Source organism: Bos mutus, chromosome 11 (genome assembly GCF_027580195.1).
Source record: "Bos mutus isolate GX-2022 chromosome 11, NWIPB_WYAK_1.1, whole genome shotgun sequence".
Lineage (NCBI taxonomy): Eukaryota > Metazoa > Chordata > Mammalia > Artiodactyla > Bovidae > Bos > Bos mutus.
Window position 1 is genome coordinate 104570156 of NC_091627.1, and position 25092 is coordinate 104595247.

The following is a 25092-nucleotide window of genomic DNA, read 5'->3' on the forward strand; positions in this document are numbered from 1 at the left end:
TTGAACATAAAGACACTTTATAAAGTATTTCAAGGGTTTATCCCATCCCACCATGGACATCTGCAAATATTTGCTGAATGACTTTTATTCCCCACGACAGGTAGATTATCCTTGAAGATGCAGAATATCCATGAAGATGGAGAAACTTGCTGCAAGATGGACCCTCAGAAGCGCCTGAGGAAAATTCCGGTAGGCAGTCCTCACGATCCAGTCCAGGGGCCAGCAGTCCGGTGTCATGGTTAGTCCTCACTCCCCACCCCACTGCCCCCTTTCAAATAGGAAACGATCTTGGAAAGACAGCCCAACAGTTGGAGGGTAAACGTAGCAAGCCCCCTTACTCTGACATGAAGGTATACGGAAGAATAAACCTCTCTCTTTATCCGTTCTCAAGAACATTCTGCATTCTAAAGTGTTATGCTGGAAGGCTGGCCGATCGGTTAACACCTTCTTGGTGTTCAGTTAAAGTTCTGCTGCTCTAGGAAGACTTCCATCTGATTAAGGAAAACACGGCATGGACCACGTACAGCAGAGTGGCTACATACGAAAACACCTGCAACCGAGATAAATGACAATTAACTGGGTATTCACGGGGGGAGTTCAGAAAGCCATGGGCTGTCCATGCTGGGCTGGCCGCTCTTGCGGTGCTCAGGGTTGGTAGCCCTGGAGCGTGTGGACGCCACTGCTTCCCATTACACATGCAGACGTGCTCTCCTGTGGAGCCTGCGTGCGACCCAGAATGCCCTGAGCACAGACTCCAGGTGACCTCGTGACACCCTGGACTTGGCTTGCAAGGTCAACCCTCTGCCTGCACATGTCATCACATCAGTGCTGCCTAACTAGAAATGAGGGCCCCCAGAGACCCCTCCAATGATAATTGCAGGTGAATATGCCCTGCTCTTCATGGAAAACTTCCTTCCTGCACACCAGTAGGACCAGAGTCCGCCACTGTGATCCCAGTGGCCTTGGCCAAGAGAGTTTGAACACATGGGTTTGCCACCTGGGTATCTTCTGACCTTGACCAGAATTTTATTTGGAGGGAGCCAGGCCATAGGAAGTGAGGGGCTGGGATGGGGAGGAGGGATTTTGAGGTTTTGGCAAAAGGAGAGGGCTTACTGAGAAAGCTGCTGGGAGCAGAGGCCAGGAAATGCAGCAGAAAGGTCACTCCATGCATGCCCTTTCAAGGCCCCGATCTGCTGTGTTCGCTTGGGGAGTATCACCCAGCTCTGGGTGGCTGGCCCCCAGAGGTTTCCTGCCCCTTAGCAAATACCTGCACCTGGCTTGTGACCTTGGGTGTGAGGGTCAAGAGTTTCCAACCGAGGCACAGCATCCAACTGGCTGCACTCCCGTGACTTGAAAATTCTCATAAAACCAGCAGTCATGGTGCCCCCCCCCGCCCTGCCTCCACACCTGGGTGAACCCTCACCCTCATTGCCAGGGGCAGTGAGTAACTTGAGTTATTTAATAACCAGGCAAAAAAATCCATCTGGGAATCAGACACCCTGTCCAAAGGGAGCAGTCACAGATGAGTGAGAAGCCCTCAAAAGAGACCTCTGCCTATCAGGCAGGAGCAGTGTACCGTGTGGGGACTTGGGGCCCAACAGAGACCCTCAGCAGGAGCTCCTCAGAAGAGGGGCAGGAAGGTGGTACACTGAGGAGAGAGAGCCAGGACCAGGAGTGGATGTGAACTCAGACCCTCAGAAGCCCCTCTCCATGAGCAATGGCCATTGCTGTCCACCACAGTTAAGACCTCGGAACCACCAGATTTCTCCAGAAATTTCCAGCTACTTTTAGTCAACTCTCAACAATCCTCAGGATCCCTCTGGTGCAGGCTGTCTGCTGCCAGCCCAGGAGAGAGGGGGAAACAGCTCTTGAGGAAGGTGTGGAGTTACAGGAGAGAGTGAGGGGTGGTCAGATGCTCATGAAGGCCAGGCACGTGGGGGAGAGGGTCTTGCCAAGCCTTCTCACATCCTCAGACCGCCCCCACATCCGCTGCTGCCACCCCACCTGATCTTGGGAGAGGCATGTGCGGTCTGGGCAAGGTCTGGGGTTAAATCCTGAGCCTGTATTCAGGATCCCTTCTCCCCCATGCATGGACACAACTGATATTTTGAATACAAAGATGTGACTTTACATGAAAACGGGCTCATATTTCCCTTGGTTGGTGGGGGAGGGGGTGTGTTCAGCCCAGCATATCGGGCCCGCAGGCAGCATTTAGATGCCTGATTCTGCCCCCGTGACTTTGCCAGAGTCTTCTCAGGGCTCTCCAACTGAGCTCACAAAGATATGGGGACATGATCAGTCATGAAAAGGATAAATAGATGATGCTGGTGTAGTCATCAGTGGAGCAGTAAACAGCAAAGAGAACAAACCTCTACTTCCCCACCCAGCGATGTGGAACAGCCTCACAAACCTGATGTGGGGAGAGAAGCCAGACATGGGAGCAGGCACACAGTGCTCATGGGGACCCAAAGCAGGTGGAGTGGACCCCAGAAGCTAGACACCAGGATGGGGTTTATCCTGAGTGAAGGGCACGATGGCTGGGCAGGGCACGAAGGGGACTTCTGGGATCCTGAGTGAAGGGGCATGATGACTGGGCAGGGCACGAAGGGGACTTCTGGGATCCTGAGTGAAGGGCACGATGGCTGGGCAGGGCACGAAGGGGACTTCTGGGATCCTGAGTGAAGGGGCACGATGACTGGGCAGGGCACGAAGGGGACTTCTGGGATCCTGAGTGAAGGGGCACGATGACTGGACAGGGCACGAAGGGGACTTCTGGGATCCTGAGTGAAGGGGCACGATGACTGGGCAGGGCACGAAGGGGACTTCTGGGATCCTGAGTGAAGGGGCACGATGACTGGGCAGGGCACAAAGGGGACTTCTGGGAGCTGCTTGTTATGTTCTGTTTCTTAGTCTGGGCGTTTGTTACACGGAGGGTCGTGAACTATGAATAATGGATGGATTACAGAATTCATCAAGCTGTACCCCTGTGTCCTCACCTCTCTAGAAGCCTATTTGTGCTGTTATTTAGTTGCTAAGTCGTGTCTGACCCTTTTGTAACCCCATGGACTGAAGTCCACCAGGCTCCTCTGTCCATGGGGTTTCCCAGGCAAGAATACTGGAGTGGGTTGCCGTTTCCTTCTCCAGGAGATCTTCCTGACCAAGGGATCAAACCCACCCGTCCTGCATTGGCAGGTGGATTCTTTACAGCTGAGTCACCAGGAAAACCCAAGACATCTATGCTGTATTTTGATAGGAAGTAAAAAAGTCAGAACGTGGTGGAGCCCAGCAGTTTTCAACTAGAGGTTAGACCAGTGGACAGGGTCATTAACTCACCCCACTTGGATTGTTAGTCAAGTGCTGGCCCACTATCCACATTCCATCTAGGTTTAACTGCCCTTGTCTGCAGTAATTCTACAGAAATGGTTGTCAGATGCCTGACTGATGTCTGTTCAGAGAGAAGGCTTCTGGGGTCGGGTTGGGGGCGGTACCTGTGGTTTCTCTATCGAGGGGGCAATGAAACAGTCATCTGAAGGTGATGGAGGCGGCAAATGATTCGTCTCAAGGGAAAGAGAGCCTGCTGTGATTCTGTTTAGAATCCAGCCATCTTGGGAGATGATCCCATATGGGAGAGGCTCCCACTCTGTGGGACAGTTGAGGGGGTCCCAGGGACCATGAGGGGGCCCTGCTTATGGCACTGGGCAGTGGCTGGGAGCTGAGGGGAGCGTGTGGCTTCCCCAGGGAAGGGGATGGGCCCCTGGAGGCTAGCAGACAGGCTTCGAGGCGCTCTCCCCGAGACCCGTCCCTCTGGGAGCAGGAAGGGCACCCCCTTCCCAGAGCCCAGCGGTGCCCACCCCATGGACTTTCTCTCCGCCTCTGTCCTGCCTTTCCCCAAAGGGGTGGGGCAGCACAGCTTTGGCACTGGGGGCGGGCATCTTGTAGTCTGTCATCACATCTGACCTTGGGGTTTACTTAATTCATAGGTTGCTCACTAGAAATCTGGGCGCTGTTTCTGAAGCTTTTTCTTAGTTTTTAAATAATATCCACAGTTAGAAATGTATCTGATATAACGAGTCAGCATACTGGGGCAAGCCCACACATGCGTAACTCTGGAAAAGAGTTTTATTAAAGGATATATTCTCTTATTCCCTGTCATCCTGACCCATCCCAGCAACAAGAAGATTCAGATTATGACCTCACAGCCTGCCAGAGGGTCTGGCTTCCCAGGCGGAGGACGTTCCTTTCAGAGCTCAGAGACTTGCAGGCAAGGTGCCCCCCAGATACACAATCTCATCCCCTCTGTCCTCCTAACGAGGGGAAGGTGGTTCCAGCACCCATTCCACCCGTAGCTTCAGGGGGTAAATAAGGTTGTCCACAGGAGCCCACACACTGCCCGGCCCCCACGGGCACGCACCCTCCTGCATCTGCCATCTCAAAGCCCGCCCAGCCTGGGCAGTGCGCACTGACTGGCGCCTGGGAGCCTGGGCACACCAGTTCCCTCCTCTGGGGCTCTGTTTCTTCAGAAATGAGGGGGGAGTTTTATTTTAATTGAAATCTCAGATCAGATCAGATCAGTCACTCAGTCATGTCCGACTCTTTGCGACCCCATGAATCGCAGCACGCCAGGCTTCCCTGTCCATCACCAACTCCCGGAGTTCACTCAGACTCACGTCCACCGAGTCAGTGATGCCATCCAGCCATCTCATCCTCTGTCATCCCCTTCTCCTCTCGCCCCCAATCCCTCCCAATATCAGAGTCTTTTCCAATGAGTCAACTCTTTGCATGAGGTGGCCAAATTGAAATCTAGTGAACTAAAAAATAGCAGGGAGGGCCTGGGCAGCCTTCCACTCAGTACCTGTGACAGTGAGCAGTGGGAGCTGGGAACAGGGCACCTTGACGGGGGACTCACCACAGCAGAGATGTTTTCATGGTAATATTTGTAGAGGAAGCCGTCTTGCAGCTGGATGGCGGCCAGAGCTTCCAGGACAGAGGCACCAAAGTAAAACAGGGAGGCAACACAGTGGTAGGCTGCGTCCTGCGGGGTCAGAAAGAGCCATCAGAGAGATGGGGCGGCCAGCTGGGAGGCCTGGGGCGGCTGTGGTCCAGCAGGGCCTGTCCACCCCGCCTGACCCTGCCTGGCCTGGGCCAGGCGCCTCCACCAGCCTCCGCCACTTCCTTTGTCACCCCCCCCCACCCCCTCCTCAGAGACACTGATTGCCCAGGGTCGATGCGCTGAGCTCGGTCTCACCAGTCTGGGGGCAGAGTAAGGACTTTGATGGAGGAGGGGCACTGCTTTCCCGTGAGGTGGGATCTAGTCGTGGGTCGGGGAGTGGCCCTTTCTGCGTGCAACTGGTAGAAATCAGTTCTGGGCCTGAGAAGTGTCCGCTGTGGTCACAGTCCCCAGTTTGGATGTGGCCTCAGTGCTCAACTCAGAAACAAAGACTCAGGCCATTTGTATTGTTGTTTTGTTGTTAGCTTTTTTCTTGAAGGATGACCAGGGATGGGGGCTCCAGTTATGTTTAAAAGCAAAACAAAAGGAACTTCCCTGGTGGCACAGTGGGTAGGAATCCACCTGACAATGCAGGAGACACAGTTGGATCCTTGGTCTGGGAAGACTTCACATGCTGCGGGGCAGCTAAGCCCATGCGCCACAGCTACTGAGCCTGAGCTCGAGAGCCCGGGAGCCACAGCCAGAGAAGCCACTGCAGTGAGAAGCCGGGTACCACATGGAGAGAGGCCCCGCTCACCTCAACTGGAGCAACCCCGAGCAAAGCAGCGAAGACCAGCACAGCCAAATAAATAAGTAATTTTTTTTTTTTTTTTCAAAAAAGGACTAGAGCAGGCTTTGAGTAGTTATAATTTTCAGGGGGTTTCTGAAGTCTAGGCTGGAGGCCTTTGGAGAGTAAGGGGCCTGGCTGACGACCCCACCCCATCCAGGGGAGGGCAGGGCAGGTGGCCCAGGCGTCATTTCCCCCCTTCACGGGCCTCAAGGCAGAATTCACGCGGAAGGGAGATCACAGGCCATCTCTTCCCCTGCCAGGCTCCTCTCTGGTGACCCCGCGTTAGAGGCCGGGACGGGAGTGGGGCAGTGAGCACGCCTCACACCGGGCAGCAGGGCCCACCCCTGGCGCCCTGGCCCCTCCCCGGAGGCGAAAGCCAGTCCTGCGGGTGGGGGGAGACGCCGACCGACCCCTGGCAGGTGCGGGAGGGACAGGGAGGGATGCTGGGCTGCTGGTTTCCAGGAAAGGGGTGATCACAGAGGAGAAGGCAGAGCAGCCCCCGGAGAACCAGGCAGGGACAGCGTCAGTCAGCCTCCTGCTGCGGGAGCCCTGGGCTGCTGTCACCACTCGGCCTTGGAGGGCGCGCAGGAGACACCCACAGGGCTCCTCACCCCGCACTGGGAAAGCCCGCCTCCCAGGGGAAGCGCCCATCACTACCCCCTGCCCCAGACATGCAGGGCTGGACTCACCAGGGTGATCCATGATGTTCTGTTGCCGTGGGCGCCAATTACATACAAGAAGGCCAGGACAGTGGTGGCTACGAAGCAAAACACAGACGCGAACATGACCCAGCCCTGGATTAGCGGAATAGGCACGTGGGACGAGGAGACCAGGATCCACACCAGCCCCCCAAAGACCTGCAGAGGGAGGCAGAGAAGGGGTGACGGTCAGACCAGGAAGGCCAGACCCCGAGGCTGCGCTGGGGTCTGCCAGGGCACTGCACAAATACTAACTCAGTTCATCCTCACAGTGTCCCAAGTGTGGGCCTGACCCACTTGTGAGATGGAGAAACAAAGGCACATGTGACTTAATAGGTTATCCCTAGAAAGGATTCATACCATCCAGTTTTATCAGTAAAGGGCAAATTCTGGGATTATATTTTTCCTAGTATTTCTTATAGAAAAATATCCTTTTGGTCGGAGCGGGGGGAAGGCTATGCTGTGCAGTTTGTGAGCCAGCGACTGAACCCAGGGCCACGGCAGTGAAAGCGCCAAGTCCTAACCACTGGACTGCCCGGGAACTCCCCCAAATATTCTTTCTTTTATAAAATGGTAGTGAGCAGCAGATTCTGTTGGTCTTGGCCAAACAAATTAGCCATACTATATCGTTAGCATTTAATAAAAAACTTGATCTTGAAATCCCCAAGTCTCAGAAGTTCTCTGACTGTTGGAGGAGGGGTGGAGTGGGGAGGCCCAGGCCAGCCTGATCTCAGGTTTCCTAGGACAGGCATGAGACGAACACTCCTCCCTGCCACCATTATCCAGAAGACACCCTGCTTCATGTCCCTCAGGGTCAGGGAGCCCCCAGGATCGTAAGGACAGACATAGGGGTCATGACCTCAGTGCCCCGGTCTAGCTCCCTCTGTGGACAAGGCACAGTCATGCTGGGAGTCTCTGTGCCTGCTTTCCCTTCTTGTCCCTCTCCATCCTAGTGAGGTCACCTCAGCCTCCCCAGCGTCCCTAGCCAGAAAAGGCCTGGGCTGGGACACAGGTGCACGCGGCTTTGCAGTCAGAGGGTCCAAGGAGCGGCAGAGCTTGGCGTCATCCTCCTGAGGGTCTGGGGGTTGAGGACGGGCCCCCTCCTAGCCCTGCATCCCCTGTGGTGTGACTGCATGTGGCCACACCTCGACCCTGTCTCCCTGAACCTGCTGCCCGCTTGCTGGGTAAGAGGCAGCACTTCCTCACAGGTGTTCTCTGAGCCTCTTGGCTGAGAAGCACCAGGGGACCATCACATTTGGGTAGAAAAATCAGTGCAGTGAAGAATCTGCAGTTATCAAAGCCAAGGTGGGCCCAGTGAATCAGATGCAGGCAGCTCTCACCAGAAAATTCCTCTAGTGGTGACTGAGAGTTAGTGGGACACACTTTCCAATAATCAGTGGAGCAAAGTCCATCAAATAAGCCCCTCAGACTGCCGTAGGGTGAGATGTGTGTGTAGGTTCATCCATAACTGCCTTGAAGATCAAACAGACCGCTAGGCCTTATTCACAGGAACAGGGACAGAAGGATGTGAGCGTGCCGAAGGGTGAGACGGATTTGGACTTGGAAGGCACGAGAGCATGGCTTGGAGAAGAGGGTGGATGTGGCATGCCCGTCACACGAGCAGGGGCCTGCTGGCACATAATGTGGGAGGGCCTCCCCATCAAATCTGCTGGAGGAGGCCCCGGCTTCCTCCACTGCAAATGGCACTTAGGGTGGCGTGAACTGCCTGAAACTGTGGGCATGCGTGTGAAGCTTCTGGCCCTGTGCCTGGCATCACCCAGGCAGGGGGAAGACTCCTAACAGGATGCCAGCAGCCCGGGCCATACAGACCCCGAGTCAGTCAGTGACAACTCAAGACAATTACCAGCCCTGAGTGGGCAGAGTAGCACCAACTGGGACATGGCCCCAGTAGAGGTTTGAAGGGAGAGGTGGACTTAGCTGATTTCATTTGTTTTTAACCACTCAGTGATGTCTGACTCTGTGATCCTGCCAGGCTTCTCTGCCATGGGATTCTCTAGGCAAAAATACTGGAGTGGGTTGCCATTTCCTTCTCCAGGAGATCTTCCCGATCCAGGGATCAAACCCACATCTCTGCCTCTCCGGCACTGGCAGACAGATTCTTTACTGTGCCTGGCCAAGTGGTCAGGACGAGGCTTTCCAGGGGAGGAACAAGCACCTCACGGACCCAGAGGCTGCTGGAGCCGCAAGGACGGCTTAGGAAGGCAAGAGGTTGGGGCACAGGTGGGAGGAGTTGCGGCTGGAGGCAGTGTGACCTCCACACGAGTTGCTGGGCCACCTCGAAGGCTTCCCTGGCCCCACTCAGTGGAAAGCCGAGGTTCAGTATAAATCACGTGGCTGAGCCAGTGCCAGGCCACACTCCACCTACAAAGTTTGCAGAGAGCAAACAGAGCAAGCCGAACACCCACACCCAGGAGATAAGGCGTCCAGGGCAGGGAGCAGTCCACCCCACCCTGGCCTCAGCACCCCACCGGCCAAATATTTGTCAAGAGCAAAGGGGTAGGTGAGGGTTCAAGCACTTCTCCTCCTAAAGAAAACCCGGAGGGGGCTCCCAGGAAGCACTCTGAGAGGCAATGGTTCTGAAATGTCAGTCACACCATGGAGGCATGGCCCCAGTTTCCAGTCATCTCTGTCACCAGGCCTGGTTCCTGCCACCCCTGGCCTGCACCCTGGACATCATCCTCCATAACAGAGATGGTGAAGCCAGCAGGGGTGGCCTCAGACGAATGTCTCTAAGCTGAGTGGCCTGAGGCTCACCAGGCTTGAGCTCTCTCTCTGGGTCCCTGATCCCCATGCTGGACAATGCAGGTGGCGCCTGGGCTAAGGCACTGTGGTCCCTTAACCATCAGTCTACACTGCCTGGGTCACCTTCAAAACCCCAGTGCCTGGGTCTCATGCCCAGGAGAGGAGCAGAGTTCTAGGACAAGAAGCACACATCCCAAACTCTTTGCAAAGGCTTTGGAATGTGTTTCCATAACACAATCGGTCCACGGATGATGTTCCGGTAACTCTTGTCAAACCCGAAGAAATGGCTTCTGTCTCTAGTGTCTAGCAATGCTGGCCAAGATGCCGCTCCAGTTCCCAAGTGGCTCCAGTTCAAAGTTTCCTTTCCTCTTCTTAAGCTTCCATCCCTGTTTTCCTGAACGTGGGAGTCACTCCTCCTTGGGTGTCCTCGGGACGCAAGGACATAGCCTGTGTGTGTGTGAATGGAGTGGAGCTGGGGATCTGAGCCACCCTGGTGTTTTAGGACTGGAAACTGCCATCTTTCATTCTGTCTGGTTTTAGATGCTGAGCGGAGGTGAAGTGCTGTAAGAACCAAGGGTATTGTACAAAACTAGACAAAAAATTGCCAAAAAGTTTTTATTGGTTGTTCACTCCCATCAAATTATTTTTGTGAATAAAATTTCTTCAGCAGGTGGTCTTGGGGAAGGCTCTCATGTGAACTCAGAGTAGGTCCTTTCTCTTTCTTTTTTTGGCCACACCACAAAGCATGGGGGATCTTAGTTCTCCAAGCAGGGATCGAACCTGTGGCCCCTGCATCAGGAGCTCAGAGTCCCAACTACTGGACCACCAGAGAAGTCCTCTGTCTTTTCATTTCTGAATTAATCAAGAGGAGGCAGGTGAAGGTGGTTAAGGGTGTAGATTTCAGAATAACTGAGTTCGAATCAGCTCTGCCACATTTTGCTGGCGACTGGTTGTCCCTGGGCTAATTCCTTCCTCGCTGGTCCCTATCTGAAAAACAGTGACAGCAGCAGGTCCCGCCCCATGGGGCTGGGGTGAAATGGGTGTGTACCTGCAGGAGCAGCGCACACCAAGTGCTCTGGATACTCACTGTCACGACTGTCATATGATGGGGGGAAGCCTCACCTGTAGCCACGTGCAAGCCCCAGTCAGGATGGCAACATGTACTTATCCCCGCTAGACCTCACTGGGACCCAGAATTTTAAAATAAAAATAAAATTTCAAAAGCATCAAAAAGAGAAAACTCTACCATCTCCTAGAAATCAAAAGTTGGGGGAAATTTGTCTGGTTCTGCAAAAGGGAACAGAAAGGACATAAAAAGATGAGAAAGCCTTCCTTCAAACAATGAGCTTTGGTTACAAGAGAGGGAAAAGGATTCCATCGGCACATTCTTGAGACTGGCAGACCGCCTCCTTCGCTTGTGCAGGGCCAAGAGCTCCGGGTCCACAATCGTCCAGTGTTTTCACTGCCGGACTCGGATCACTGAGGACAAGGCAGAATTGCTCAAATTCTCTGAATATTTTTCTGGGGTTCCATTTTACTCTGTCAAGGCCACCACGGGCAGGCACTCTTCCAATAGCAAGGCAAGACGTTTCCCAAAGAGGACGTCCCACGCAAGGTTGTTAAGACACACACCTAGTAGTGTGGTCCCTGGGGGCTCAGAGTCAGAATTCCCAAGCTCCCAGGGCAGGGGGTGGTCCTGAAGGCATGTGTGGACAGGAGCCTGTGCCTCTAACTCTGGACGGTTACAGGGAAGTGGCCACAGAACACAGCCAGCCGGGACCCCCAAGCCCTTAGGTGCTCTCCCAGGAACAGCAGCTCCAACTCGTATTTCTGGAAGTGTCTGTGCTCACTGAACTCTTTTGGCAGTCAGGGATCATTGTGATGCCAGGCAGGTCTGTGAGGGTGGCCTGACCTGTAGAGGAACCATGTTCCTGGAGAAGCAGCAGTCCCAGCTCTAAGTCTTGGTTGATTGAAAAGAGCAATCATTCCATGAGGTAGAGTTGAGGGCATTTTCCTGTGTGTGTGTGTGTGTGTGCGCGCGCGCGTGCATGCACGTGTGTAGAGGCTGGGTAAGGATGAATTATTGCAAAGAACAGTTTGGCCACCTGATGCGAAGAGCTGACTCATGGGAAAAGACCCTGATGCTGGGAAAGATTGAAGGCAGGTGGAGAAGGGGACAGAGGATGAGATGGTTGGATGGCATCACGGACTCTAAGGACATGAGTTTGAGCAAACACAGGGAGATGGTGAAGGACAGGGAAGCCTAGCGTGCTGCAGTCCATGGGGTCACAAAGAGTCAGACACGACTGAGCGACTAAACAGTAACAGCAGCTGCAGAGAAGGGAATAATCACCAAGTCAAGAGGACGGGAGCATCAAACAGCAGGAGGAAGCACGGAAAGGGAAGTCAGAGCACTGAAGACTTCCCCAGGACCCAAGAAAACGGGTCTGAGAGGGAGGCTGGGGCCTCTTCCGGTTCTGAAAGGCAGAGAGAACAGGAAGCAAGCACTAGTTCTGATATGAGCCCCTCCACTCTTGTGTGGAGGGACTGGGCTCCCAGCAAGTCTAAGGAAAGCCTTCTTTCACTTGCTCACGTACTCAGTCACCCACTCATTCATTCATTCACTTGTGCATTAGCAGACACTGAGAGCAAAGTGCGCTGAGGGCAGGTACGGCCAAGGAGGCAGACTTTATTCAAAGCTACACTAGTACCTGGGGCCCGCCTCTCTCTTCCTGTCCTCTCTCATCCAGTCCTACTGCCAAGCCCCACCGGAGCAGCTCTGGGGCCACCGAGGGCAGAGTCAGGTCCTGGTGAAAGTGTCGGAGCCCCAGTGAGGAGGACCAGCTAAGCACCACTGCCCAGGACAGGGACAGTGCCCAGAAATTTGCACAAGGTCCCCCCTCTGACCCTATGGAGGTGTCTGGGGCAGGTCAGAGATTCTCTGGGTGGGAACCCTCTCCTCCTCTACCAACTGAGACGTCTGGCCTCTGAGGCTACTCCCATGGTGAACACTAGGAGTGGTGCTAAGGCTTTGTGACTCAGTTTACTTACGAGGTGCTCTGCCCTTGTGGCCCCTTTGTCAGTAGGCTTGTTCTTTCTGGGGGACCCATTATGACATCACCCTCCCAATATAGACTTAGATAGTGTCCCTTTTTCTTCCCAGGTGGCTCAAGTGGTAAAGAATCCAGCTGCCAATGCAAGAGATGCAGGGGACTCAAGTTCGATCCCTGGGTTGGGATCTAGAGAAGGACATGGTTGTCCTCTAGAGAAGGACATGGTAGCCCACTCCAATATTCTTGCCTGGAGAATTCCATGGCAGAGGAGGCTGGTGGGCTATAGTCCATGGGGTCATAAAGAGTTGGACACAACTGAGCGTACATGCATGCACTCAGTTCAGTTCAGTTCAGTCGCTCAGTCGTGTCCGACTCTTTGCAACCCCATGAATCGCAGCACGCCAGGCCTCCCTGTCCAGTACCAACTCCCGGAGTTCACCCAAACTCATGTCCATTGAGTCGGTGATGCCATCCAGCCATCTCATCCTCTGCCGTCCGCTTCTCCTCCTGCCCTTAATCCCTCCCAGCATCAGAGTCTTTTCCAATGAGTCAACTCTTCGCATGAGGTGGCCAAAGTACTGGAGTTTCTGCTTTAGCATCATTCCTTCCAAAGAAATCCCAGGGCTGGTCTCCTTCAGAATGGACTGGTTGGATCTCCTTGCAGTCCAAGGGACTCTCAAGAGTCTTCTCCAACACCACAGTTCAAAAGCATCAATTCTTCAGCGCTCAGCTTTCTTCATAGTCCAACTCTCACATCCATACATGACCACTGGAAAAACCATAGCCTTGACTAGACGGACCTTTGTTGGCAAAGTAATGTCTCTGCTTTTGAATATGCTATCTCAGTTGGTCATAACTTTCTTTCCAAGGAGTAAGCATCTTTTAATTTCATGGCTGCAGTCACCATCTCCAGTGATTCTGGAGCCCCCAAAAATAAAGTCTGACATTGTTTCCACTATTTCCCCATCTATTTCCCATGAAGTGATGGGACCAGATGCCATGATCTTAGTTTTCTGAATGTTGAGCTTTAGGCCAACTTTTTCACTCTCCACTTTCACTTTCATCAAGAGGCTTTTTAATTCCTCTTCACTTTCTGCCATAAGGGTGGTGTCATCTGCGTATCTGAGGTTATTGGTATTTCTCCCGGCAATCTTGATTCCAGCTTGTGTTCTTCTAGCCCAGCGTTTCTCATGATGTACTCTGCATAGAAGTTAAATAAGCAGGGTGACAATATACAGTCTTGACGTACTCTTTTTCCTATTTGGAACCAGTCTGTTGTTCCATGTCCAGTTCTAACTGTTGCTTCCTGACCTGCATATAGGTTTCTCAAGAGGCAGGTCAAGTGATCTGGTATTCCCATCTCTTTCAGAATTTTCCACAGTTTGTTGTGATCCACACAGTAAAAGGCTTTGCAATAATCAGTAAAGCAGAAATAGATGTTTTTCTGGAACTCTCTTGCTTTTTCAATGATCCAGTGGATGTTGGCAATTTGATCTCTGGTTCCTCTGTCTTTTCTAAAACCAGCTTGAAATCTGGAAGTTCATGGTTCACATATTGCTGAAGCCTGGCTTGGAGAATTTTGAACATTACTTTTCTAGCATGTGAGATGAGTGCAATTGTGTGGTAGTTTGAGCATTCTTTGGCATTGCCTTTCTTTGGGATTGGAATGAAAACTGACTTTTCCAGTCCTGTGGCCACTGCTGAGTCTTCCAAATTTGCTGGCATATTGAGTGCAGCACTTTCACAGAATCATCTTTCACGATTTGAAATAGCTCAACTGGAATTCCATCACCTCCACTAGCTTTGTTCGTAGTGATGCTTTCAAAGGCCCACTTGACTTCACATTTCAGGATCCTTCACATTTCAGGATGTCTGGCTCTAGGTGAGTGATCACACCATCGTGATTATCTTGGTAGTGAAGATCTTTTTTGTACAGTTCTTCTGTGTATTCTTGCCACCTCTTCTTAATATCTTCTGCTTCTTTTAGGACCATACCATTTCTGTCCTTTATCGAGCACATCTTTGCATGAAATGTTCCCTTGGTATATCTAATTTTCTTGAAGAGATCTCTAGTCTTTCCCATTCTGTAGTTTTCCTCTATTTCTTTGCATTGATTGCTGAGGAAGGCTTTCTTATCTCTCCTTGCTATTCTTTGGAACTCTGCATTCAGATGCTTATATCTTTCCTTTTCTCCTTTGCTTTTCACTTCTCTTCTTTTCACAGCTATTTGTAAGGCCTCCCCAGACAGCCATTTTGCTTTTTTGCATTTCTTTTCCATGGGGATGGTCTTGATCCCTGTCTCCTGTACAATGTCACGAACCTCTGTCCATAGTTCATCAAGCAGTCTATCAGATCTAGTCCCTTAAATCTATTTCTCACTTCCACTGTATAATCATAAGGGATTTGATTTAGGTCATACCTGAATGGTCTAGTGGTTTTCCCTACTTTCTTCAATTTAAGTCTGAATTTGGCAATAAGGAGTTCATGATCTGAGCCACAGTCAGCTCCTGGTCTTGTTTTTGCTGATTGAATAGAGCTTCTCCATCTTTGGCTGCAAAGAATATAATCAGTCTGATTTCGGTGTTGACCATCTTGTGATGTCCATGTGTAGAGTCTTCTCTTGTGTTGTTGGAAGAGGGTGTTTGCTATGACGACTGCATTTTCTTGGCAAAACTCTATTATTCTTTGCCCTGCTTCATTCCGTATTCCAAGGCCAAATTTGCCTGTTACTCCAGGTGTTTCTTGACTTCCTACTTTTGCATTCCAGTCCCCTATAATGAAAAGGACATCTTTTTTGGGTGTTAGTTCTAAAAGGTCTTGTAGGTCTTCATATAACCATTCAACTTCAGCTTCTTCAGCGTTACTGGTTGGGGCATAGACTTGGATTACTGTAATATTGAATGGTTTGCCTTGGAAACGAACAGAGATCATTCTGTCGTTTTTGAGATTGCATCCAAGTACTGCATTTCAGACTCTTTTGTTGACCATGATGGCTACTCCATTTCTTCTAAGGGATTCCTGCCCACAGTAGTAGATATAATGGTCATCTGAGTTAAATTCACCCAACCAGTCCATTTTAGTTCACTGATTCCTAGAATGTCGTCATTCACTCTTGCCATCTCCTGTTTGACCGCTTCCAATTTGCCTTGATTCATGGACCTGACATTCCAGGTTCCTATGCAATATTGCTCTTTACAGAATTGGACCTTGCTTCTATCACCAGTCACATCTGCAACTGGGTATTGTTTTTGCTTTGGCTCCATCCTTTCATTCTTTCTGGCGTTATTTCTCCATTGATCTCCAGTAGCATATTGGGCACCTACCGACCTGGGGAGTTCCTCTTTCAGTATCCTTGCAGAAGCGTGGCTGAGAGGAGCTACCCCACGTCCGAGGTCAGGGGCGGTGGCCAGGAGGAGCTACCCACATCCAAGGTAAGGAGCAGTGGGTGCACTTTGCTGGAACAGCCGTGAAGAGATGCCCCAATTCCAAGGTAAGAGAAACCCAAGTAAGACGGCAGGCTCTGAGAGAGGGCATAGAGGACAGACACACTGAAGCCATAATCACAGAAAACTAGTCAATCTAATCACATGGACCACAGCCTTGTATAACAATGAAACTAAGCCATGCCATGTGGGGCCACCCCAGACGGGTGGGGCATGGTGGAGAGGTCTGACAGAATGTGGTTCACTGGAGGAGGAAATGGCAAACCACTTCAGCATTCTGGCCTGGAGAACCCCATGAACAGTATGAAAAGTATGCATGTGCTGCTGCTGCTGCTGCTAAGTTGCTTCAGTCGTGTCCGACTCTGTGTGACCCCATAGAGGGCAACCCACCAGGCTCCATCCCTGGGATTCTCCAGGCAAGAACACTGGAGTGGGGTGCCATCCACTGCATGAAAGTGAAAAGTGAAAGTGAAGTCACTCAGTCGTGTCCGACTCTTAGCAACCCCATGGACTGCAGCCCACCAGGCTCCCCCGTCCATGGGATTTTCCAGGCAAGAGTAGTGGAGTGGGGTGCCATTGAGAGCATGTGCTAGTGTCCCTTTAATCTGAAGGTGAGGCCAGGACCCAGGGGGCCTCGAGTCTGTTGGTGAGGAGATGGATAAAGGTTTGGGATTCAGAGATAGGCTGTGAGTTCAGATCTGCAGTTGATGTTAATAGGACGAGTATGGACTGTGGGCCCCTGTCCAGGCCGGATTCCCTTCTCCTGGGGGTTTCAGGGAAATCTCCTCCTCCCCAGTACCCTTCTCTCTCCATGGCACTGGTTATAAGCATGAGGGGGTACTTCTCCCCCTCCTTCCGGCTCCTCTCTTCTTGTCCCTCCCCTCCTAGCCCGACGGCATTCTAATAGGAACCAAGGCTCCAGTGTGGAATTTTAGGTCAGCTGAGACTGGCTGTGTAGCCCTTCTTCCCACTGCCCATCGATGTGTGACAGCTTTTCTTCTAGTTCCTACAGATGTTTTTAGGTCCTAGGACCTTGGTGTATTAAAATGATTCAGCACGGGTCATTCTGTCCCAGTGTGAGTGCAATATTGATCACATAGTGGGAGGGACAGAGTCCCCTGGACGGCAAGGAGATCAAGCCAGTCAGCCCTGCGGGAAACCAACCCTGAATACTCATGGAAGGACTGATGCTGAGGACGAAGCTCAATCACACAGTAGGAGGGACAGAGTCCCCTGGACGGCAAGGAGATCAAGCCAGTCAGCCCTGCGGGAAACCAACCCTGAATACTCATGGAAGGACTGATGCTGAAGATGAGCTCCAACACTTTGGCCACCGGGACTCATTGGAAAAGACCCTGATGCTGGGAAAGACTGAAGGCAAAAGGAGAAGAGGGTGGCAGAGGATGAGATGGTCGGATGGCATTACTGATGCAATGGACATGAACTTGGGCAAACTCAGGGAGACGGTGAGGGACAGGAAGGACTGATGTGCTGCGGTCCATGGGGTCACAGAGAGTCGGACATGGCTCAGCAACCGAACAACAACGAAAAGGGAGGGACGGGGAGCCTGGGAATTGAGGCGGAGAGTCAAGGCTGCTACATTACCCTCAGAACTGGTTACACCACTAGAGACTGCCCACCTGGAGGCTACCAGGAACCACAACTTCCCACCAGAATGCAGGAGGCAAGTCAGAGTCCCATGATGCACAGAGTACCAGGTCCCTGCCCTATGCGCCGTGGGACAGTCTGGAAGCTGTGAGGAGCTGGCCCACGTCTCCTCAAGGCAGTGCCTCAGGGCCCAGGGGTGTCAGTCACTTGCTGTCCTCACATCCCTCAGCATCCAGAAAGAGCACCCTCTGGGGCATCTCCTCAATGCCTAACCCCAGGGGCCCTGGTCCAAAGCACCAAGACCAGGTGACAAGTGAGAGCCAGGAGGAAGCCCAGCTAGGCTTGTATGAGGGGTGGAAGCTGGTGTTCAGCACTGAATCCAGGAAGAGCCAGCCCCCAGCCAGGTGCAGACTGGCCCCATCCCACCTTGAGGCCGGCCCCAGGTGGCCCAGTCCCCATACCAGCCCTTCCCCCAGACAATGTGTCCTGAGTCCAGAGCAAAGCCCTTGGGTAAAGAAGACATGGTACACATATACAACGGAATATTACCCGGCTATGTGAAAGCACAAAATAATGCCATTTGTAAAGCATGGATGGAACTGCTTCTGCTGCTGCTGCTGCTGAGTCACTTCAGTCGTGTCCAACTCTGTGCGACCCCATAGACGGCAGCCCACCAGGCTCCCCCGTCCCTGGGATTCTCCAGGTAAGAACGCTGGAGTGGGTTGCCATTTCCTTCTCCAATGCATGAAAGTGAAAAGTGAAAGTGAAGTCACTCAGTCAGGTCCGACTCTTAGCGACCCCATGGACTGCAGCCCACCAGGCTCCTCCGCCCATGGGATTTTCCAGGCAAGAGTACTGGAGTGGGGTGCCATTGCCTTCTCCCATGGATGGAACTAGAGAATCTCATACTAAGTGAAGGAAGTCAGAAAGAGAAAGACAAATACCATACGATATCACTTATGTGCATGTGAGCTAAGTCGATTCACGCATGCTAAGTCACTTTAGTCGTGTCTGACTCTTTGCCACCCTATGGACTGTAGCCTGCCAGGCTCCTCTGTCCATGGGATTCTCCAGGCAAGAATACTAGAGTGGGTTGCCACGTCCTCTTCCAGGGGATCTTCCTGACCCAGGGATCGAACATATGTTTCCAGCATTGGCAGGCAGGTTCTTTACGACTAGCGGCATCTGGGAAGCTCGATATCACTTGTACATGGAACCTAAACTATGGTACAAATGAACCCAGCTACGAAACAGAAACAGACGCACAGACAGTGATCAGACCTGCTTCCAAAGGTGAGAGGAGGAAGGCAAGGGGCGGACTGGGAGTCTGCAGTTAGTAGATACAAACCTCTGCACTTAGAATGGATGAACAACAAGGATCTCCTGTAGAGTACAGGAACTATATCCAATCTCCTGGGATACACCATAATGGAAAAGAATATTAAAAACAGAATGTAAACCTATGGTTGCTTCATATTGATGTTCGGTAGAAACCACTGCAATACCGTAAGGCAATTATCCTTCAATTAAAAATAAACAAAATAAATTTAAAAAACCAGAATGTATACATGTGTAAACCTGAGTCACTTTGCTGTACAGTAGACATTGGCACAACACTGCAAATCAACTGTTCTTCAATTAAAAAAAAAAAGCCAAGCCACTCCTACAGTGGCTCAGAGCTAGCCTCGGCAGGCAGTGTGACCCTCCTCCATGCTCTCTGGCAGCTGGGGGGAGGGGGCGGGGGCCATGGAGGTTGTGGGTACAAATAGCCAGCCTGACCCTGAGTGTGAGATGTGCCTTTGCAGGGGCATCTGGAACCTGCCTCGTCTCTTCTGACAGCGCTCAGACAGAGAAGGGGGCCCCATCAGCGTTGACTTGGGGGTGACTTATGGAAAACTTAAAAAGTAATCTTTTTCAAGGTGGCTTGGTCGTGATGACACATGAACGCACAGATCCGGGAGCTAAGCTGCATCTTCACGCTTAGCATTTTCCAGAAAACAGCTCAAAGTCACTGTTTCCTGATCAAAGTAGCCTTCCCGTTCTTGAAAAACTTGAAAAGTCAAGTGTACCTCAGCTCCAAGGACAACCCCCTGAGAGACTTCCACCTCCCCTCCCTTTAGAGAAGAAGAAAGGTAAAAACCCAGCTGTGCCCTTAACAGCTGCAGGGAGGGGCCTGCAACACCGGAGACTCGGGGGCCGGGAGTCGGAGGGCACAGTCGGGGAAGCCAGGCTGCCAGCACTGGCCAGCAGGGCCGGCCCCCACTCTCTGGTGACTGGAGGAGAGGTGCTTGCCAGGAACCCAGGGGAACCTCAGGGCGCCTGGCTCCCCGCCCAAGCCTTTCACTGTCCCCCCTTAAACATTCAGGGTGTAGACTGGCCTCCCAAGGACCACTCCAGACCCAGCTGGGTCACTGGGGGCCAGGCGGTGGCATCACGTGCAGACTCTTGGACCTGCCCAGGAGCTAGCGGCTCAGAGCCTCCAGGGTGTTTGTAGCAACAAGGCCTTGGTGGGTGTGGGCTCCCCAAGATCTCTGAACTGTCCCTTCACCCTCTGGGGGAGCTAGGGGAGAAGAGGGAACCAGGCCTCACCCAGGGCTGCCAGGTGGGCAGAATGATCCCATTTCCTGTAGGCAAAAGCTTGTCATGGGTGTTGGGGTGAATTCAGGACCTGCTGTCACTGCAAGGAGGCCCATCCTGGAGATGGAGTTCCCAAGCGAGTGCCTCCCCTCTCTGAGCCTGTTTTTCCCCCAGCTCTAGAAACTCTAGGTTTCTGGGATTCTACAGCTCTCATCCCCTAGGGGTCTCCAGGCTGCCTTCCCCGTGGAGCCAGAATGCCGACCTCCCATTAGAAAACTGCTTTCTTATCCTGGCCCCACCCCACCCCCACTGTCTAGTTCCCATTCTGTGGTTCTGCCTTTCCCCAGACAGGTGAAGCTCTAGGGTAAGTGCCAGGACTTTTCTCTGCTGTGCTTAGTCACTCAGTCATGTCCAACTGTTTGAGACCCTATGGACTGTAGCCCATTAGGCTCCTCTGTCCACGGGGATTCTCCAGGCAAGAACACTGGAGTAGGTTGCCATGCCCTCCTCCAGGGGATCTTCCCAACCCAGGGATCGAACTCAGGTCTCCTGCATTGCAGGTGGATTCTTTACCATCTGAGTCATCAAGGAGCCTGGGAATACTGGAGTGGGTAGCCTATCCCTTCTCCAGGGGATCTTCCTGACCCAGGGATAAAACGGGGGTCTCCTGCATTGCAGGCGGATTCTTTAACAGCTGAGCTACCAGGGAGGTCCAAGGACTTTTCTGGTCACCGTCAAATAATAAAAAGCCCCCAGTCACTTTGGGCCCCTGCAAGTCTCACTTTAGTATTAATAACTACTATGTTCAGGCTTCCCTGCAATGCGGGAGACCTGGGTTTGATCCCTAGGTTGGGAAGATCCCCTGGAGAAGAGCATGGCAACCCACTCCAGTATTCTTGCCTGGAGAATCCCATGGACAGAGGAACTTGTCGGGCTACAGTCCGTGGGGTAGCAAAGAGTCGACATGACTGAGCGACGAAGCACAAGCATAGCACATGTTCAGTTCACTGTAAGCGTCGACACGGCCAACGATTCCAGGTGGTTCCCCATCTTCACCCCCTAAAACTGCACACTACAGGCTTTGCCCCTCATCTCTTGACCTTCTCTGATCCCTCGGGCTCCTGAGGTGTGCAGGCGGGGGTGGGGGGCAGCAGCGTGCCTGGAGAAGTGGATGGCATCCCCAGCACACTCTCCAAACAAAAGTTCTCTCTCAACGTCCCAGCCATGCTGTCAGCGGCACTGCCTCTAGCAGGCTGGGGAGAAGGGAGTTGGGTTAAAGATTATTACATAACCTGTTCTCAGGCAACCCCTCCAAAAGTTTTGAAAGGGAGGTGTCCCTCTCAACACTTTGTGAAAGAAGTTTCCTTTGGGGACCCTGGCTGGAGCTTGAGACAAAAGCATCCTATGTTAACATCCTGTTTTCTGAACAGTGTCATGAAGTCCCTGGCTTAGGCGAGGGCGGTGGCGGGCGGGGGAAGGGAAACCAGAGCCTTGGCTCCAAAAGGAAAAATTCTCTCGGGTGGGTGAGGGGGAACAGGCCAGAGCACAGCCCTGGGAGCTGTTGGGGGAGGGGGACATTTGACATTCTGCCTGCGCCTGGAGCGGGGTGTACACCTGTGACCCGCTGCCTGCTGCAGCAGCAGGGCCTTGGTGGCTCTGGGGTGCTTATGGAGACAGGGTCTGCCACAGCCTTCAGAGGTCAGGAGCCCAAGGGTAGGGGTGCAGGCCTAGGGAAGAGCTGCCTTGCTCCACCCAAGCTACCACCCTTCCCTACTCCTGGGCAGTTTCCTGGTCTTGGGGAGCTCAGCAGAGGTCCACCCTGCAGACCTGGAGGCGGAAAGTTTGACTGCGGCACCTCCCAGGCTACTGGGAGGTCAAGCATGAGAAAATGGACTGTGAGTAATCAACAACTTGCTGGGCCACAGATTTAAAAAATAATCAAGCCTTTCACACCCATTGGACTAGCAGAAAATTACAAAGTCTGACTCTACCAAGTGAGGCAAGATGAAGCACAATGGGGACTTTCATAAGCTGCTGGTGGGAGTCAGGAGGGTTATACAGTATGGAGACCTTCTTTCTAAAGGAACGCGAAGTCAGCCAGAGTCTTGGAAGGGGCCTGAGAAAGAAGGGGTCCTGAGCTTAATTAAGCTCCATCAGCTTCCTGGTAATCCCACTTATGAACTGGAGTAACCATTTTGGACATCAGTGTGCTAACACTGGGAAAATGAGGGCGTGCAATCCCTATGACCCAGTGAGTCAAATCTCTTTGTGTTCTTGAAAGAAATTCCCCAAAGTACAGGAGCAAACACAAGAATGTTCTTTGGCAGTGCCGTCTGCTGTATCACATTTGGAAATTGCCCAAATGTCCATCAATAAAAGACCAAATAAAGAGTGTCAGTGTGTATAAACCTCAGAACAAGGTTGTATGAAACCCGTGTTGAAGAAGGATGTGTACCATCCTTTTTATAAAGCGGGAAAATATGAAACCACACAGGTGTAATCATAAATAGTTAGGGGTGCAGTAAAAGTCTAACATTGAACACATGTTCAGCCCAGGGGTGGTCCTGAGGCTGAAGGGAAGAGAGTAAGATAATAGCAAAATATCCAGGTGGCTTAGATGACATCTGAAAGCTCTATTTCCTTACTACTGTGAGTAAATAAGGAAAAATATTAAGGTATAACAAAGTTGAGTGATAGTTACATGAACGCCTATTAAAGTATGTATACTTTTCTGTCATTTTTGAAACAGTTTTCAATTTTTAAAAAGTGAAAACGAAGTTGGCACAACAGAAGACTAACCATTTAAAACTGACCTGTTCAATAGCATTTAATACCTTCATGACGTGCACTCACCACCTCTATCTAACTTCAAAGCATTTTCATCACCCCCAAAGGAAACTCCACACCCATTAAGTTGCTCCCCATTTCTCTCTCCTCTCAGCCCCTGGCAAACCACCAATCTGTGCTCTGTCTCTAGAGATCTACCCATTCTGGACATTTCACATAAGTGGAACCAAATGCCATGTGACCTATTGCATCTGGCTCTTTCACTTAGCATAGTGTTTTCAGGTTTACCAACCTGCACCAGTGCTTCATTCTTTCCTACAGTTGAGTAGTATTCCACTGCATGGAATATCGCTATTCGTTTATCTGTTCACCTGTTGATGGGACACTTGGGCTGTTTCCACTGGTTGACTATTATGAATACTGCATGTTCACCTATTCAAGTCAGGGCAAGAGGAGGAAGGTGTGCCAGAGTCTTTTGTGTGAAGCCCAATGAACACATTTTTAAAAAATTTATTTATTTACCCATGCTGTATGGCTTGTGGCATCTTAGTTCCCCGATCAGGGATTGAACCCTGGCCCCTGGCAGTAGAAGGGCGAATTCTTAACCACTGGACCACCAAGGAATTCTCAACGCATTTTCTGATGCTTCGTGTTATAATGCTCCCCAAACAGCTACAAAGGCAGAGTAAACAACTCATTAGGGCAACTCAAGAGATACTAGCAAGTCCTTCTGTGGCTTAAAAATCTTTCTGCCCCATCACACACCTCACCTTTAGCCTTCATCACTTACAATCACCAAATTCTGTCGCTGTAAATACAGTAGCCTCTGAAGGAACGACCTATTGCTTACTATACATGCTCATTTTCAGGCTAAGTGCTGAATAGAAGCACAGAGACGAGCCGTTTGGGGAAGGAATTTTCCAGTGAATGCAAACCCCTTCCACTTTGGGACTGAGTGTCCCCACCTATAAATGGTGTGGCTGAGCTTAGAGGTGTCTAGAGCTTCTAGTCCCTTCCTGCATTCTGGCTAGCACCAGGATTTAAAGTTACTCTGTATACACGCAGGTTCGGGCTCAATTTCAGTGATATGGTGCCACCAGGCAACCTTGACCCCTTCAGCCCTCTCCCCCATGGGTGCTCCCTCTCTACCCTGCATGGGCAACAGAACCTGCTGGGTTTGGTGTTCATGCCTTCCCCAACCGAGCAGGAGGTAAGAAGCTGAGGTCCATTTTTGAACAGGTTGGATGTTTTCTTTACCAGCTGACTCTCAAGGCAGCCACTACTGCGGTGGGGATGCAGGGACAGGAGTCTCCTGGCTCATGGAACCACACCCAGGAAAGAAATACAGCCCGCCCCTTCCCAGGTGAGGGCCTGGGACCCTGGGGAGTTTAGGCTGAGGATGGTTTGAAGCGTCCCCACAGAGAGCACTTTCCAGGAGCCCTGAGGAGGAAGCGCTTTCCCACAGCCTCTGGTTGGGGCGCCGGTGTAAGGAGGGACCAACAGCAGGTGCAGAAGTCCTTGGATGCTCAAGGTCAGCCAAGTCCTGGCCCAGCTTTCAGGTCCCTCTTCCTTCCCCCAGCCTCCACAATGAGCACAATAACTGTGGCAGAGCAGTCACAACCTGTTGTGTTATTTCCAGATCAAAGTGGTGGCCAATTCCTTCACTCACCAGAAACGTTCAAGGGAAAATAACCCAGATTCGGCTCCTCCTATGACATTAACCCCATCTCCACCCTTCGCTTGGTAATATGCAGGTGTCTTTTGCTGATTTTTAAATTTTAAAACAAAATCCCAACCCTGGGGAGAGCCGGGTGCATCTACAGGGACGCCGATCGCCAGTAAGCCCATGGGAAGCAGGTTGGGAGCGCAGCTTTGGACCCGGTGCGCTCCCAATGGACCCGGGCCAGCTTACGACATTTGATCCGTGTTGCGAGTTTGGTTTTTCCACCCAAATCTCGGAGACGGTTTATCGTGGGCTAGAAGGGGCCAAAGTAGCATCGCGGGGTGGGGGTTGGGGAGAGCCTTTCCTCCTGCGGCTACCAGAGGCTCAGGGACCCTCGCGGCTTGCGGCAAAGGAGAGCGCGCTCCATGACCCATCCCGACCTGCCTTTCCCGGCGCCGGCGCCGGCGCCAGGCGCGCCAGCCACTCACAAATTCAAAGATGAAGAGCAGGTCCGGAAAGGTGGTGAAGACAGCGAAACCGCTAGGCAGGCTGCTGACGCCCGACGCCGCTGAGGGGGCCATGCTGGCGGGCTGGCGACGACCTCGGAACCGGACGGGACGAGCGCAGCTCTGACTCTGCGCTGACCGCTCTCTTGCTCGGCGGAGCCCAGTGGCCCGGGCGCCCCCGCGCGCGGGTTAAGAGCGGGGGCGCCCTGGCCGAAGA

General features: G+C 52.1%; 1 protein-coding gene across 1 annotated transcript; it reads right to left on the reverse strand.

The window, feature by feature from the left end:
• On the reverse strand, nt 1-25092 carry MAL (mal, T cell differentiation protein). Its single transcript, XM_005891592.3, has 4 exons — nt 24858-25092; nt 6467-6634; nt 4907-5032; nt 1-550 (listed from the first exon to the last, which is right to left on the reverse strand). The coding sequence occupies exons 1-4, from the start codon at nt 24948-24950 to the stop codon at nt 476-478; spliced, it is 462 nt and encodes a 153-aa protein (XP_005891654.1). The 5' UTR covers nt 24951-25092; the 3' UTR covers nt 1-475.